We start from the raw sequence: 18035 nt of genomic DNA on the forward strand, positions 1-18035 counted from the left end.
CCGATTTTAAGGCTCAGCGTGAGTGTGAAAGATTTTTTTTTTTTTGCCACATTGCTCTCCTCCTTTCCTCTCCTCGTTTCCTCGCAGCCTCCTCCTTTTTGCCTCATTCCTTCCATGCCTTCCTCTCTCCTCCTCCTCCTCCTACTCCTCCTCACCCCCCCCCCCCCCCCCCCCCATCTTCGCTCTCTCTTGTCCTCACCTCCTCTTCCTCACCTCTTCCTCCTCCTGTCGGCAACATGTGGAGCCGTCGCCATGGCAACGAGGGGAGGTGGCATGTGCTGAAGACAGGCAGGGAATGGAGGGAGGGATTGCAGGAATATAAGGAGGAGCCCCACAGTGCACTTTGTAGTCTCTCTCTCCCTGCCTCTCTCTCCGAAAAACCCCCCTAGCATCTCATTCCTCCGTGTGGAAGTGTTGGAGGCTGCTGGTCCTCTTCACTCCTCTCCTCCTCTCCTCTCTGAGCGTGTGCTGAATTGCGTCGAGGAAAAGACCCGAGAGAGAAACTGTTGGTGCATTGTTTTCCTCTTTTTGCAACGGATGATGGCAGAAAAAATGAGGAGGAGAGGAAGCTGGGAACTTTCTTTTTTTTTTTTTCCAGAGAGAAAAGCAGTGATGGGAGGTGATGAAACTCCCTCCCTCACTCTCTCTCCCACTCCCTCTCTCCTCCTCCTCCTCCTCCTCCTCCTCCCGTGTGGTGCCGTCTCTGAGGCGGTGGTGCCGGTGCAGCCGGGCTGGAATGGGAAATAGACGCAGGTGGAGGCGTCCGTTGCATTACCTCACCATGGATTTTTGGTAGGATTCAATTGTTGTTCTGCATGCTAATGTGCTCGAGTTTTGCTGTTGCCATTTAACCCGAAAAATCCATATGCAAAAAAGATCTCTGCTGCTGTCTTCTCTTCATTCATTTCTCTGTTGGATGTGTGTCCTGCACATGTTACGCTCCCATGTTTCTACCTCTTAAATATTACAGACATTCAGAGCATTTTTCTCGTGCGTATGCTTCCAGAGATTTCAGAACTAGACCAATCACAGGCGAAAGTGCAATTTCTGAGGTGAGCGTGCAGTGGGAGTATCGGTGGAGTTGAGACGCTGATTGACGGCGCGCCCCGGTCGACGGGCTTCATGCAGCTGCACCTCACCGCTTAGAACACTCACTTTCATGGGATTTACAGCTGCTTTCAGGGTCTCTAGCCGTGGCTTCACACTGGCCTAGTACAAACTTTAAATTTCCCTTTTTTTTCCTTTTTTTTTTCAAGCATTATTCAAATTGAATGATAATCAAAATGTGTGAGATAACTGAGAATTAGTCTTTCTGCTAGATTTGTAAAGGAAAGCTGGTGACCAAAATGTTGGTGTGTTGAAGCGGGTTGTTCTTTTCTTTTTTTTTTTTTTTTCCAAAGTGTGTGTAAGGACTTGTGCATTTGTGTGGGTGCAGTAGGCGTGTGTGTGTGTGTGTGTATGTGTGTGTGTGTTAAATTACACCTGCTGATGTTAGTGTATCACATTGTGAAATCATTCATGCCAATCAGCTTGTGCATATTACACACAGATATATCTAATTATGTATATGTGCAGATGTGTGTGTGTGTGTGTGTGTGTGTGTGTGTGTGTGCGTTTATGTTTCCGTGTGCTTATTTGCCCAAAGGTTTTGTTAAAACCCCCGGCTGAACTTTTTCAAAGGCCCGGGATGAATCAGAGGTGAGGGACAGATCTTTGTTTCCTGCGGCGGTCGTCGCGGAGGGAAAACAATAGCCGGCCGCCGCTCTCCCTCTGACCTTTTTTCACCCATTCTGAATAAGCCAGAGCCGTGCAAATCCATCTGCCTTTTGTCTATGGGAGCCTGGCTAATCCACACACCCCCTTCTCTCACACACACACACACACACACACACACACACACACACACACACACACACACACACACACACACTATCCAGGAGACGTTACCCCTCCAACACCAAACCTCCATCAAATTCACATCCCGAAAGCTGCGCTCATCTATTTCTGCCACGAGCTTGCTAGACGTTTTGAAAACGATTTCACCTCATTCTTATTTCTTAATCGACTTTAGTGACATTTTCTTCAGAAGTAGCAGCTGCTTATCGTAAGTAGATGCTCCCTGCACACTATTATACTAGGCGTGGATAGAGCTGGTCAAATGGGAGCTAATTTTAATGCAAAAACTGAATTAAAAAAAAAACAGTCGAGAAATAAAAAGGTAGAAATAAGTGTTCAGTAATGATTTATTTTCCCTATATTTTGGAGGGTTTCTATTCTTTGCCCCCGTCCTGTTCAAAGGCGCCTGTCTTGTCTGTAGGGAGTGTGTCTGATATTTGCTGAAAAGGGCTGAACCCAGCAGCGTACACAGCCAGCCAGCCAGCATCCTTGACAGCGTATGTTAATGCTTTTCACAAATACTCAGTCAGGAGGAGCTGCACACTGTATGTCAAATCACGTTTGCCCATGTGAAATGAAAAATTTGCAAGTACAATGGCCTCTGCTGGGGCAGATGGACAATAGAGGTGGAGGCATGAAAGGAACTCCCTGCTTCTCCCCGTGCCTTTGAGGAGACGATATTTTCCTTTCATTTTCTGACGCTCTCTGGAAATAGACTTGTTGGAAACGCCTGATTTTCCTTCAACAACAAACTGGATTTTCAGCATTTTTTTCAATCCAAAAATATTAGTAAAAAAAATCCATCCCATCCACCCTATTAGATGAAAGTCTGGACGGCTACTTCTGTCTACTCCAAATACACAGAAATTATACAAATTATTCCCTTTATAATCATACCAGCTACACAAATGTTAAATGTCCTTTAATTTCGCTCCGCTGAGCTGCACCTCTCCTCGGCGGCCGCGGCTCTCTCCATCAAGCCCTCATCATGTAATTTGATTGAAAGTGTTAAGCCACAGGAGGGCCTCCGAGCCTCCACAGATAACCTGGTATTATCAGAGTGTAGGTGACACTGATGGCGAGAATAGAATCTTTATGCAGACGCGGGGATCCAACACTTTGCTCACGATTTTCCAAGTGTCCGCTGTCACGCTGTACTACCAGAAAGGTTGCACGGTCCTCAGCACGGTAACGGCGGTAACGACGACTGGCTCCCGTCTCTGAGCAAACATTTGATTTTCAGTCGTTGCACATTATTCTGCTACATCTGCATCTGTGGCGCGAGCAGAACGCCCGCTCGTTTTTCATGGCCGCGATCTAACAAGTCACACCCCCCATCTCTCTCTCTCTCTCTCTCTCTCTCTCTCTCGCTCTCTCTCTCTCTCTCTCTCTCGCTCTCTCTCTCGACATGCACTCCTGCACGCCTTTAGTGTTGCTAACAACTGCAACCAAACTTGATTAAGCAGGTGGGGTCAGGCTACATTTGTTTGAATCAATAGACAGACGTGCTAGGCAGCCATGATAAAGAGACCGGGAGGGGCGGGGGGATCAGTGTGTGTGTGTGTGTGTGTGTGTGTGTGTGTGTGTGTGTGTGCGCGAGGCTTTGGAAACGCCGGCATCTGTCCCGTGAAAGATGACTGAGCTGTTACAGTTAGAGTGTTGAATTATGGGCCATTACTAGCCGAGCGAGATGCAATCCCTCCCCATGAAACTTAATTTGACAAAACAATGAGACAACTCTGGGAGGAAAATGACAAATGAAGTTATTTGATCCATGGAATAGTAAAAAAAGAAAGAAAAAAACATTTTGCAAAAGATAATTGCAGTGGAAGCATGTGGAATCAGCAGTAATGCATTATTAATGGCGAGCCCACAACACGTACAGGCTACTGCTCAGCCACTGTTGAACGGCAGATCTATCTGCTGCGATCTTTTACATTAAGGCCGCGATAATAAAAAGAAAACAATTTACATACAAACCTCAATCAATGGCACCTGCTTTTGCGAATGCAATATTAATATCTGCAGCCACACTGATCGAACATAAACAGTACCCCTGCATTATGTTTATTACTGATTTATGAAGAGCCTCAGCAGTAACTTGCAGCTACTCCTGATAAATCTTTTATACGTACTGTACTCCAGAGCTGGATTCCTCACTTTTCTTTGTTTCACTTTATTATTATATTTGTGGGGGGTTTACCCCTAGCACTGAGAGAATGGTCTTTAGTGCAGAGATGCCCACTGTTTCCTTTCAAGGCCGTCACATTACTATGCAACCAGCTTTTACAGTACGGCTTAGAGCTCCCCCAAGCAAATTGGACACCCCACAAAGCATCGGACAACTGTTGTCCCCCATTGTGGGTCTTTCTGCAGGCACTCTTTATCAGGTGCTGAATGCAGAGGCAGCAATGAATGAAATCATAGGGGGGGGGTGGCGGTGGGGGGGTCGGCGAGGGAGGGGAGGGGGCACCATGGAGTGGAGTTGGTGTTATGGGGTGGGGGTGGTGGGGTCACTCCCTGAAACCTCACAAGAATTCCAGAACAATCCGTGTGCAGGGCAGAGCGGCCCTCTTTCACACCTCCCAGGGTTTTCAGGGTTTCTCTGCGCTGACAGGCAGGCAGGAGGGATTCGACAAGGTTGCCCCCTTTCTCCCCTCCGCTTTCAAAGCCTCCTTTCCATTAACTCACCACGCCGCACCTCGCCTAATCTCTGTGACCTCGACCACTGAGGGATGGGGAGGGTTTTTTTAACCCCTGATTTTTTTTTTTTGTGTTTCCTAAACATTTTTCTCCGGCAATAGCAAACAAGCTTACTATGCAACATGGACTTACTATCAGGGTGCTCTAATGATGAGCTATAGTTTGTAGTAGTAGGGGAGGAATTTATATTTCACTATATCACAGAGATGTGGGGAATAAAATGCTAGTTCCCCAGCAGAAATTAGTCAAGAAAAACGCCCTTTTTTTTGCGATTGATTTCTTTTGGTAATTCTGTGTCAGGGAGTTGTAGGCCTTGTCATCGGCAGTGCAATTTGTAGCTCTTCTCTTCTGGTTCTTTCCTCGTTCTTTGTTGTCAAGATCATTACGCAGTGTGTAATAATGGGGGAATTATGGCGCCTATTGTTAACTCTTAGTAGTCAGGTAAACGCAATAGGCCCCATTATGTTGAGCTCGTCGGAGCCGCAGCTAAATAAGAATACCCCCCCCCCACCTTGCTCAAATGATTGCAGTTTTTTTTTTTTACGCACTCAAGAAGCGGTTCAAACAGAGTTGTTTTAATCGTATAGTACACGTCCATTGTGTTATCTTGAGCAGCAGGCCGTGTGAAAAGAAATCTTTCATCTCCCGTTGTCTGCTGAAGGATCTGGTTCTCACGTGGCAGTTTGAAAGTGACACTGAGGTCGAAAAAAATTGGCAAGGCACTCGCTCGAGTCGGCATATCTGTTGTAGAAAATTCCTCCAAGAAAGCAAACGGTGTGTCGAGCTGTCTCGACTCGCTCAGGATGCTTTGCTAAACAGGAGTTTATGCATTCTGTGCACTCCTGGGCACAGATGGCGGAACAAACGCTTGTGATTATACTTTTCATGGAGCACAGTGATATGCATATTTATGTCTTTCCCAAAAAGGAAATAAAAGAAGCATGTGATTTACACTTTCATCACCTGATGTGAAATCAAACTTTTTTTGATGGGGTGAAAATCACTGGGAGCAAAAACAATTAAAGCTTTAAAAGGGGGTTCGGATAGATTTCTGTCAAATGAAGGAGTTTAGTGATGCTTTTTTTGGACCGTTTGGTGGATGCTGCAATCCAGGGTTGTTCCAATTAAACACTCCGACAGATGATTTAAGAGATTAGTTCCTCTTGTCTGGGTGATCAGTGGAATCACCTGGTGTCGTTTTGGGCTGGAATGGAAGTGTGCATAATTTAAGATACGTGGTTTTACACCCCTGCACATTTATTCCACCTTGTACCATCAAAAGCACAGACTTTCATAGCACGGTAGATAAATCAAACCCAGCCGGTGAGAGTAGCTCGCTCTACTTGTTGAGCTGCACAGGGAGCCGCTCGCCTCCGATAAGAGTAATGATAGAAATGTATTATTAACCCTCTTTATGTGCTCCTCTGTTGCCCACAGGGAAGCCAGATCAACCAGATCCCCACCAAGTACAGCCAGGCAGAGTCGACCAAGTTCCTCGTGCTCACCGTTGTGTCCATCCTGTGCATCGTTGGCGTGCTGCTGGCCTCCACCGTGGTCTACTGCCTCCGCCACCGCTCCCACCACAAGCTCAAAGAGAAGCTCACCAATCTGGGAACAGATACCGGCAGCGATGCTACCGCCACCTATCAGGTAAGAAGTGCCACTGCACCATTTGAATTGAAAAGATGATGGTTTTCATCATTGTTAGAAATTGAATTTTAATTTCCTGCCACCACGGGAAACATTGAATTTTGTTGTTTTTGATGAAATAAATACATTTCATAAATACTTCTTTCATATCAGCCGTCAATGAAGCTTGCAAAAAACTCACAATGTCACATGTTTTACATTATAAAACGATTGGTTAGGTTGATGCAGACAGCAGGAAGCCAATGCGGAAGTGCCATACAATTGCATTCTCTCCACTGGCCATCAGGGGGCGACTCCTCTGGTTGCAAAAGAAGTGGGATTGTATGGAAGTCTATGAGAAAATGACCCTACACCTCATTTGATTTATTATCTGGTTTATGGTCTCAATCTCTAGTTTAAAGTCTTCTTCAATCCAGCATGATGTTCATTTTGTAAATGATGGTCCATTCAGAGTCAAACAGACCAGAAAGCAGGGGATGCTTTAGGGGGCGGGACTACCTGGTGATTGACAGGTCGCTACCACAGTGGTGTTTGGGAATTGTCCGTGTTTTTATTTTAGAACTTTAACCCTTTAACAGTTTATTTGCAATCCATGAAAGTAAATTGTAACATTTTGGTCGCCTAAAATATTTGGTTGTACGTGGCTCCATCCATCCAAACACAATAGCCAAAGCCAAAAAGATTCGAAAAAATATTGTAGTTTGTGTGAACAAAGAGAAAATATAACAGGAAAGTATGAAACATTAAGGAAAGTATGGAACATTAAACATAATTTATAATAATATATAGTATAATAATGAAACAGACATCACTCAATCTACAGTTTTTAATTTGACATTGTCATAACTAGATAGATCTTATGTTGTGATTGCTCACTCCACTTAGTCGCCTGCTATAATTTTTTGTTTGACACAATCAAGCGATATCTCCAATCCAACAGGTTTTCCACCTCAAGTCATTTCCTCCACCCCTCCAGCCTCCCGTCTGCCTGCTGTAATTATCCTTTGGCCGAAATAGCCGGGTGTGAAATTTAATTTACAGAATCCCATATTAAGTGGCTTTTTGAGCAAAGAATTAGATTGAGATTTTTCCGTCTCTCTCCCTGACCTTTTCTCCGCCATGTTTTTAAATGAGAGTGGTCCTGTGAGCATTGATTTTATAATGAGCCCAGCCCTTCCCTTAAGTGCTTACATTTTATGCTCTTCTCCGGGGATCTTTAACTCCTGAAATAGACTGCATTGCTGTGTCAGAGGTTTACCTCAACACCGGGGAAAGATTCATAATGTTCTTTTCTTTTTGCATAATCTACTGTTTACCGATGAGAAGGAATATATATATATCAAAAAAAGACACTTTCTCTGAAAGTCTGACAAGTCCAATGACATTCACCTCCCTCTGTCTACATAAAATATTTGCTTTTCCTCAGTAGGAGAAACTTATCTTCACGCTTACTTGCCTCTGAGATTCGCTTTAAGCCCCTAATTGGAAAATGCTAATTAAAATGCACACGTAAGACTAAGAGTGTTTACACATTATTCATCTGATTAATAGCTAACAAAAACATCCGTGTTGCTCATTCTTGGGAGGTTTACTCAGCCCAGCATTGCTCCGGTTCCCAAAGCTCTTCCAGTTGATTCTCTTCCCTCTGTCGTCTTTATCGAGTCTCGACAGCGGGCCGTCGTCATCCTCGGTGAAAGGCCTCAGTGTTCAGCTCCCATCTTAGCCGTGTAAGCCTCGTCTCTTTGTCAGCGCTGCTGTGCAGGGAGGGGGGGGGGGATCCCTGGGCTGGAGTCTGTCTCAGTGTGTGTGTGTGTGTGTGTTTGTGTGTGTGTGTGTGTGTGTGTGTGTGTGTGTGTGTGTGTGTGTGTGTGTGTGTGTGTGTGTGTGTTGACAGCCAATAAGAAGGAGACGCAGTAGTAAGGCCGTCAGGCAGCCTGCCGCTTCCTGTCTGCTTTAATTGCATGTAGCCCTAGAGACTGCACACACACACACACACACACACACACAGAAATGTGCGCAAACACACACACACAAATATGCATTTACGCACTCGCCAGCATGTTAATGATTCCTGCCCTTGGTGAGTTTTTTTCAGGCCTCGCTTCACACAGTTTTACACACTTCCATTCACGTCGCCGCGCCACCAGCTCCCCCCGAACCCCCACCACCTTCAGCCCCCCCCTCCCCCCCCGCTCCTCCACTCCCTGGCTTGTCAATCAAACGGCCCCTGTGAAACCGCAACACGGGATTGGACACTGACGTGGACGACGTTGATTGACAGGCGTCGACAAAGGAGCGTCCGTGCCGTGTCTGAGCGCTGGGCAGGGATGATGCTTGTCAGGCAGTCGGTCCCTGGATAACGCCGCCGCCGCCGCCGCCGACATGGGAGTCTACAACGTCGCCTTCAGTTTATCTTTTACATCTGATTCAAACTTTTATCTGCTCCTAAATGTCTGCCGTTTTTTCCCTCGAAGTAGAAGAAACTATCCGCCAGCAGGGCCAGATTATTCCACTTGATTGCAGTGGAACTTTTTGCATGGATTTTTCACAAATCCAGTGATTTTATCTTGAAGCAATATTATCCTCTTTAAAGATATCATCACCTGCACCATGACATTCCCTTAAACATGTCAAACGCTTTGGAAAGATATCTTAACATATTTGCATATTTTCTCAAACTATTAAGACAACACCACATTAAATGACTTCAGATGTTTTTTTGCCCTTATTTTCCTCACAGACACCGCGTCTGTTTTTACTCTCGAGAGACCTTCACAGGCACGATAACATCATCAGGCTGCCAAAGAATATGACAAATACTTTCCAGTATATTCGATTAAACGAGCAAACAATATCTCTTCTTCTCTATCCAGACAACACCTCCTTTTTTTCTGAGTAAATTCTGTTATTTTTATTTCCTGTCTCTCTTTTGCTCTCAGACGAATATATCAATTTTTCTGATAATTGCCTTACTTCCATTAAAAATCAGACAATTCCATCTGCCACTGGATACAATGTTATTTGATTGAATACATATCTTATAGTTGTCTTCTGATTGTCCTTAAAGGTTAAGTAGTCACATTGTTGTTCAATATTCGTCTCTTCTCCAACTCACTGAGCGACTGCAGCTGTAGGTCGTGCGAGAAAGAGAGTGTATGAAGAGAGAGACCAGCAAGTGAGGAGAAAGCCTTGAATCAGAAGAATTTCTGATTATTTTACAGCAGTTACATTGTAAAGAACAAATAAACACATCCACACCTTCTCAAAAATCCTTTGGGAGGGTGTCAGATTTTGAATGAAAGCCTAAGGCAGGCTTCATCCTGTTGTGGCCTGCCTGCTCTCTCTGCATCTTTTCAGGCCTGTTAGCCTCGGTAGGGGTTACACCCCTATACGGTTGTGAAGGTTTTCAACCTGGTGGCTGCTACCAGTTCTGCTGTGAATGTAAACATGCTAGCTTTGGTTTAGCTTTCTTATCTGGTTAAATTAGTTGAATTTTTAAATCTACTAGCAAAGAATTTACATGATTTGTCAAGTGTTTGTTGGTGACAATGCATTTTTGTGCCTCCGAGCTTAGCAATAGAAGAGGACCAATGTCCATGTGAACGGTCTCAGTTTAAGCATGAAATACAGACGCTGAAGACTTTTCTTATAGATAGCATCCATGATAGTTTGGCATCTATTCCTGTAGAATATTTTCCGTCATCTACAAATATTTTTATAGGCTAAACTTAGCAGAACTCAGAAATGTATTTATTTCTTGCATTGAAATTTCAACACAGTCTCACAACAGTTTGTGAAATATTCACTAAATTTAATATATTGGTTTCACATGCGGAGTGAGACAAATTGCCCTTTTTTAGCACAACTTGGTTGAGGAAAAACCACCTACCTAAGTGAACAACATCAACAGAACTTATGACCATTGCATAGTCACATGGATGCATATAATTTGTTTGTTCATTCATGCCGAGTAAAATGGATAAAATTGTGTCCCTGTACACAAAACCAAAATATTGCATTTCATGAATCTCGACCTGCCACGAAACTGCGCCAAAAAATTGCCAACATTTAAATGTCGGTGTAGAAGCAGTTGCAGTCCAGATATATCTGTATCAGTATTGGATTCTTCAATCCCTCGGTCCCCTGTCCACCACCCCTCCCTCAACTCCCCCATATTGTATCACATCCCCCCTTTTTATTTGTTTGTTTGTTCAAGCAAAGCACTTGGATGAAGGCCCCTTACATTTGTTTTGGTCAGAAGGGCATGTAAACAGAGGCGCCTCCGTGGGCCCAATTGGCCCTGCTGACACACCCCGACCCCAAACCCAGTCTGCCTCCCCATTAGCATCCTTTTGATAAAGAAAAGGGTGCTCTGGGTGGCACACGCCTCCCGTCACTGACACGCCCGCCGTCGCCCTGGGGTGATGCATGATTCGAGACGGTCATGTGGTGCCAAGCGAATTCCCTGGCATGACGCCCATGAGAGGGGGTTGTTGGGGCTTTTCTTTTAACTTAATTCAAGGGCTGATGAGGCACACATGCTCTTTTAAATCACATTAATTCATTTTCACGTCCCAAACTTCATGGCGGCAACACATACTCTTTTTTTTTTTTTTTTTTTTTATTGCTTTCAAGGCGGACACTTTCTTCAGTGGCCTGAAAGAAATATCTTTGTAGCAAAGCCTTTTCAAATCAACTTTCTCATCATTTATCAGCAATGTGGCCTCATACAAGAGCTTAATTGTAACATAACATTTCAGTTATTTCGATGACAAGCCTATCTGTAGCATACCAATGGTTCACTTGCTCACAAAAATCATTACATTTTTACATATTTTTCAAATGTTACCATACAGTTTAAGATTGATTTGCTACCTTTCAGAAAGACATTTATTTTCCATTCATTTCAATTGTTTTTAAAAATCAATTTGAGACTTAAAGCTTTCTAGAGATTGGTAATCCATCACGGTGAACATTTATTCGCTTTTATTGTCAAAGTTAATGCAGTTGCGAGAATGGATGCGCCACCATCTTAGAAAAAAAACATTTTGTTATCGTTCGTGAGATCGGAAAAATGAATCCAGGAGACATAAAAGAAGGAGCTAATATGGGCGGAATTTCCTCATTTGTTGCATTTAAATGTCTGCTGTTTGGCAGGAGACTGAACTATTATGATGTCCTTAAATGCACCAACCATAAGGATTCCTCATAGCTGTAAATACGTGCAATGATAACTTTTGATAAAATGCCTTAACACACAATGGTATAATGTCCTAAAACCAGTGATACAGGGTTGATGAAAGACGTGTTCGTGGTACAGTTGGTCCCGAAGTGACCTTCCCTTACCGCCATCTGTTAAACTACCAGGCTCCACCGAGACAAGATTGAATGCGTTTGATGTAAGTCTCCTTGGGAGTCTGACTTCGTCTCATCTACTCTGTCATTAAGGGCATAAACTAAAAGGCAACATTGAGACAAAGCTGGAAAATGCTCACCAGCCTCTCATCCACATCATAAACCACAGTGATTAACCTGACGCGCCTCGCCACCTGATGAAGCACGTTTTGTTGAGAATCAATACACCATAAATAAAGATACTTGTGTTTGTATGGAGGCGGCTCGGGGGAGGGGACTTCTGAGGCGCTGTAAATCTGCGCTGTTTAGACTCTAAACCTGTCCTGCTTCTGTGTTTCCTTCACATTTCTGCCTTTTTGTCCTCTAATTGGCTCTCGGGGGGAAGCCATTTTGGATCCGTTTTAATTACATCATACAAGAATTTGCTGCGCCGGCAAAGTTCATTGTGTGGGCTTGTTGAAATATGAATGCTATTGATCATGTGTTCCCATCCCAGACACAACACCCACAATGCAGTGCATCGTGCTGATTGGACTGCATGTTGCTGAGGATGGGGCACCAACGCACAGACAGGGAAGCAGACTAACTGGTGTCTTTAACAGCCACAAGGGTGTTACAGAAGGGTGTACTTATGTGACTTTTATTAAACATAATTGACCAGTTAGTGCGATCCACCGCTGGTATTGGTGGAAACTCCTCTCCCGACTGTGACAACAGTCGACATTTAATCTTCTTTGCCAAGAAGGCTAAAGGGAGCTTTAGCGTTCAGCAATGCTTCAGATGCTTTTCCCTCCTGGTGTGACAAGACTTCAAAAGAGTCAAATCCTTAAAAATGTTGGCATGATGATCGAAAAAGAAAGGTGAAAAATATGTCAGTCAGTTGTCACCCGATAAATCCAACCCTTTTCTCCAAATAGTGCAAAGATACATTTCAGGCCCGACTGGTCAGTAGTGTTGACGTATTACATACAGTATGAAAGGAAAGGGATGATATACATTGAACTTCACCAAAAAACTGCACAGAATAACAGGCTAATAAAGGTCCTAATGGAAAGCCTCATCAAACAGGTGTCCAGTTATTTTGTATGTAACTAATACTATTATAGAGATTCATCATTTGATACAGAATACTGGAAAAACTGAAACACTTTCTATGAAGCCCATGTCTATAATGAATCATAATCTGCTCGTAGCACTTTATTATTTTAGCACCAGGGAATCGTCAGTATTTGCAATGCCTCATAAGAATAACAATTACACATTGTAAACTGTAAATTATGAATAATAAGGTCAATATCATAATACTTCTACTAATTGCTGATCCCTGCAGGGACCATCGTGTATTATAATCCCCATAGTTTTACCACATTATAATCTTTTTTTAATGCATTTTAATTCCAGTTATAGTGCATTATATTGTGATCATGATTTTCTCTCAGTGGGCTTGTTTGTTTCAACTTATTTGAAAAAAATGCTGTAAAATCTATACAGGAGCAAATTACTTTAAATGAAGCAAACAACAACCACTTGGAGTCATTTCTAATCACATTATAACAATAATTCTAATGCATCAGAAGAAAATTGCATACATTGCAACAAATTATAATTCACTATGATTAGCTATTACTGTTATGAGATTACTGTTATAAATCATTATGGGTATTTATGAGTGTTCATACCCATGATTTCACAGTGCTGTAAGAAGATGCAGGGAGTAAAACATCGATAAAAACTAGATCTGCAGAATATATTTATCTGCGGTTCAGTGCTTCCTGTCTTCCTGTTTGCACTCTCTTGGTTCACATGTTTGTGTTTGCCTCCCACCTATCCAGCAGCGCTGCCAAGTACCGAAGCACTTTAATAATCCGCACACATTTATGAGTCCGTGTCCGAGCTCATAGATCAGTGTCAGCGCGCCGACCTACCACAATATCAGTGGGATCAGGTAGAGACTAATGAAGGCCTGCTCACATTACCACCGCCGTCAATCAAACGGGCCGTTAGTTAATCACCAGCATCTCTCTCATTAAGAAACACAGATCCTCGCAGCGCCTCGGCCCAGATCCTCTGGTGCACTCGTTGCCCTTGTAGACGGAGGAAGGCTTTCATGTACAGGATGTGGCAGGTGACATTTTCAGTTGTGTGTCCTTTTTAACTCCACAGTTTCTTTGTTTGCAAGGATGCGCTTATTCAGGATCGAATAACTGAGTTATTGTTTTGTTGGTGTGTTTTTTTTATTGTTTTACTAACTTAACTTCACTCTCAGCTACTTTTCAAGGGTAAAATATTTTCTCTTGGATTAGGGGGTCAGTTTGAAACCGTTGAAAAACAACAACAAAAGAAGATAGACTTTGTTAAGTTAAGGCAACAAAATTGCTTAGTTAGGTTTAGTAGATAAAAATCATGTTTTGGCATTTGAAACGAATTTGAAGCAGTACAAAAAAACAACAAATGTTATGTTTAGGCAACAAAGGTACTTTATTAGGTTTAGTAAAAAAAAAAAAAAAAACACAAACGGCAGCCTCCTGGCTGAAATCCCTGTTTTTTTAAAACAAATTTGTGATTCTTTAAAGGCAAACAGTCCAAGACAAAATGTGTTTCCCTCAAGACGTAATTCACTACACAGTTTGGTCATACTGAAAGGCCATTTTTCGGAGACATGCACTGCTTACTATAGGGCACGTTGATTTGAACATATTGATAACAGATGTGTTCATCTTGTAGGGATTTGTAACGTTGATCAGTTGGTCGGTCTCTAAATCTCTTGGATGCATTGCTTTGAAGTGTGGTTCCTCCGTTCATATCCCCTTCATCATGTGGAGGAGTTGTACCCGTTTCATTGGGCTTTGCAGTCCTTATGCAACATGAGTATTTAGCAGTACTAAATTTGAACATTGCCTTTGTGATTGTCTTTACTGCAGTCGTTCGCCGCAGCTCATTGACGTTGCTGCTGGCAGTCGTGTAAAGAAGGAATTTACTGTCACCATTTCATTGTTGTCTTGTATCCAGCAGACAGAAAATGACAGTTGCTCAGGTCTGAATGAAGACATTCTTGCTGCTGAGACATCGAATGGCACACTTTGCCAAATACTTGATGGAAAGTTTTTATTTACTCAGGGATTGCATGCTGTTTACCGCTGGCGTCCTGGAAACTGGCCAGTACAACAGCAGTTGGATGGGAAGAGCCTTGTGCTAGAAAAGTTTTACCCACCTTTCCTGCCCAGATGGTTGCAACCAGTCTGCAGGACTCTGCCCCGTTACTTTTATGCTTACCCTTAAGCTGCTGGTGTTTTTATGCTTTGTGATTTACACACAGGGGCATAAAAGTTTTACCGCAAAGGTTGAAACACATTCATCCCATTCGCTTGTGACTGGATCCAAACCACCGCATTCACTCACTAAGCAAATAGTGAACCTTCAAGAACTGAAACAGAGCTCAAATAGTGATAATCGTGAATAAAGAATACAATTTATTGGCAAAACACAATTGCCCAACTTTTAATGACAAATATCGCTAGTTTGGCATGGATTTAATAGCACTAAATTAACTTTTAATTGAAGACATTTCTTTCTCCACTGAATCGTTATCAGTTGTCTTGACAAGGGTTTGGACATTGCCTTCCTGACGCCCAATCACAGGTGGCTTTACACCAAGTTAATTTATCAATTCTCAAAACTCCTTTGAAGGAAGGAGCTTGAAAATTGGTTAGTAAGATGTGTTATGGGAATTTCAAAATAAAGGTGCCTCTTAAAGATAAATGATATGTATCGATGCTTTTACTTTAAATAAATGATATTGGATAGTTGCTCATTGAAATGACTTCATGAATTAACTCTACATTTACAATAAGGAAAAAAGTCAACTTGCAGAGATAATATTACTCTTGCTGAATCCACCATTGAACATTTATTTTAAATTCCCAAAATAAATATCCCCAGGTTCCAGATTAATAAGGATGCTGTCAGAGATTTGAGGGAAACACACAATGGTGGGATTTGCATCAAAGCAGCAAACAGAGTCAAAATGCATCCCATCAACTCTCACGCACACTTTTCACCTTCCATTCATCAAAGTGAAACCGGATCACCTGAGGCAGCCGCAACACATCTGGGGCTGATCTGAGCCTGACTAAAAACATTCACTGTGGACATAATTATTTTCTTATGTGTATTGTTTACTTACACCCACACTGCCAGCTTTGTTCTTTTTGAAGGTTGCAGGGTAGAGCAAGGCATCTGTGAGGGAGGATTCCTGCTCATGTTAAAGTCCTTCTTATGAAGTCGTTGAGTCTCGGGTCGGATGGCAAAAGTGACTCACCTGTCCCCGCCTTCCCCCCTTGCAGGAGCTGTGTCGGCAGCGCATGGCGGTCAAGCCTCCGTCTGAGCGCCCGGAGCCCATGTCCTCCAGGATCAACAGCGTGTCATCTCAGTTCAGCGACGGCGGTCAAGCCGTCAGCCCGTCGGCACGGAGCAGCATTTCCTCCTGGAGCGAAGAGCCCGCCCACTCCAACATGGACATCTCTACAGGTCACATGATCCTGGTGAGTTTCCTGTCGATTCACCTTCAAACCAAACGATGGTTGTATAATAAGGATATCCCTCCTAAATCACCTCCACTTAAATGTGTGATGACATTAGAAAATGTGCCAATAAAGGGGTCGAAAAAATGCATTTTGATGAAGAAAGAGGGCTGTCAGTCATTTAGCACATAACCCAGAGTTGACTGATGGTTCTATATGTGTAACGTGTAAAGCTAATCCACCCACTTCCCATACTGCACATCTAGAGGTGTCGAAAATGGACCCCAACTTTATGCGTCACTGGAGAAAGAATTTGAAGGAAGGATTTCATTGTTGAATGCTAAAGTGCTTCATCCTAACGTTTGATTGGAAAAAAAAACCTTTTCTTAATGTTCTTTGACAATATCTTGATAACGTATCACCACTTCAACCGCTGTTGTATGATGGACTAGCACCGCCCATTGCACTTCGGGGCTACTATCTAATGGTTTTTCCACCATGAGCACCAACCGGAGGACGTTTGCTTTAACACTTTGTATGGATGAGCTCATCATCGTTCAATCTGACAGCTGTAGCGTTAGAGCCAGGACGACGATCCGTCGAAAACTCACCAGCTGCACTCAGTGTCCGCCCGGCCGATCTGCTCCCGCAGATGGGCTTTTCTGTCTTTGTCATGATACTGTCTGTCTGACACATAAAGCTCACAGCAGACAGACACGGCCAAGACAAGCTTCTCTCTTTTGTAGAGGGAGGAAAATGTAACACCTTTCTGAAAAGCTCAGAGATTTTTAACTTGAAATGCTCGGAGCGACCAAACAAAGGTGGGGCACATGCGCTCTCTCCTCATTGGGAACAATTGAAAAAAGACAGGAGCACTGCTGTTAACTCGTCTTTCAGCTGTTGAATGGGGCTGCAATTGTTGTGTGCTGAAAAATGGCAAAATCCATGAATAAGTTTAACAAAAAAAATGGTCAATTGCACAGACGAGACGGATGCAGCAGCTCTTTATTCAACATTCAAACACTGTGAGAAACATGAAGCAGCTTCTGTGTTGATTTAAAATTACATTTGTGGGATTAATACATTTATCTCTGTTAAATGGTTAGAGCAAAAATACATAATTAAATAAATAAATAAAAATACTAATCCCAAACAGAAATGCGCTTCCATGAAAATGAGGTCAGACTGAATAATGAAGTGGAACGAATTCAGTTTGATGTGCTTTACTAAATAGTGATATTTCAGAGTCAGCTTTATTTCAGTTCCGATGATAATTCTGCAAAAAGGAAAATCGCATCAACACTCTAATAGTCTTGCCCTTACATTTCTACATTTTAACTTTCATTGTCAGTCGTCTGTCTTTCCAAACAGCCACTGCAGATTTTCTCTGCTTCCTTTATTTTTCCTTTTATCCAAAACATTGCATCTCCTACTCGTCTTCCCCCTTAAAACCATTTATCTCTTTCAAAACTAGCAGAACTACAGTCTTCTTCCTTTAAGTCTCGGTCTCGTCTTCGTTTCTGCATATAGCACTCTTTTCTCTCTCCCACGCTCTCTCTCTCTCTCACACACACACACACACACTTTCATCTCCCTCCCTTTCTGTGTCTTTTTTGTGTCTTTCTGTTCTCATTACACCCACAGTTTCTATAGGCAGGCTTCATACCCGCTTCTATTCTCTAGATGAAAATCTTTATTGAACCTCGGTCACATTTTGCAGAGCGTTGTCGTAATTGCGATTCAGAGCTGTTCACGTCAACCACCCAGCAGCACCTGCAGCAGCAGCACCTCCTCCCCCCCCTCCCTTCATGCATTGTGAAGCTGCCGGCGAGATGTGACGGAGCGGCCTTTTTTGATGTGTTCAGAAGGCACAAAGATGCTAATTACCCCTGAGATTTGCACCAGAGTTGT

The 18035-nt window shown here is 43.1% G+C and overlaps 1 protein-coding gene across 1 annotated transcript in view; it reads left to right on the forward strand.

Moving 5' to 3' along the window:
* The window catches only part of LOC311012355 (receptor-type tyrosine-protein phosphatase N2-like), a 228559-nt gene that overhangs the window by 168717 nt on the left and 41807 nt on the right, over positions 1 to 18035 (forward strand). The window contains exons 13-14 of the mRNA XM_084007783.1: positions 6037 to 6249; positions 15948 to 16145. Coding sequence (XP_083863909.1) covers positions 6037 to 6249; positions 15948 to 16145 — 411 coding nt within the window. The remainder of the gene's footprint in view (positions 1 to 6036; positions 6250 to 15947; positions 16146 to 18035) is intronic.

The sequence above is a fragment of the Eutrigla gurnardus genome (genome assembly GCF_963514095.1).
Source record: "Eutrigla gurnardus genome assembly, chromosome: 4".
NCBI classification, from domain to species: Eukaryota; Metazoa; Chordata; class Actinopteri; order Perciformes; family Triglidae; genus Eutrigla; species Eutrigla gurnardus.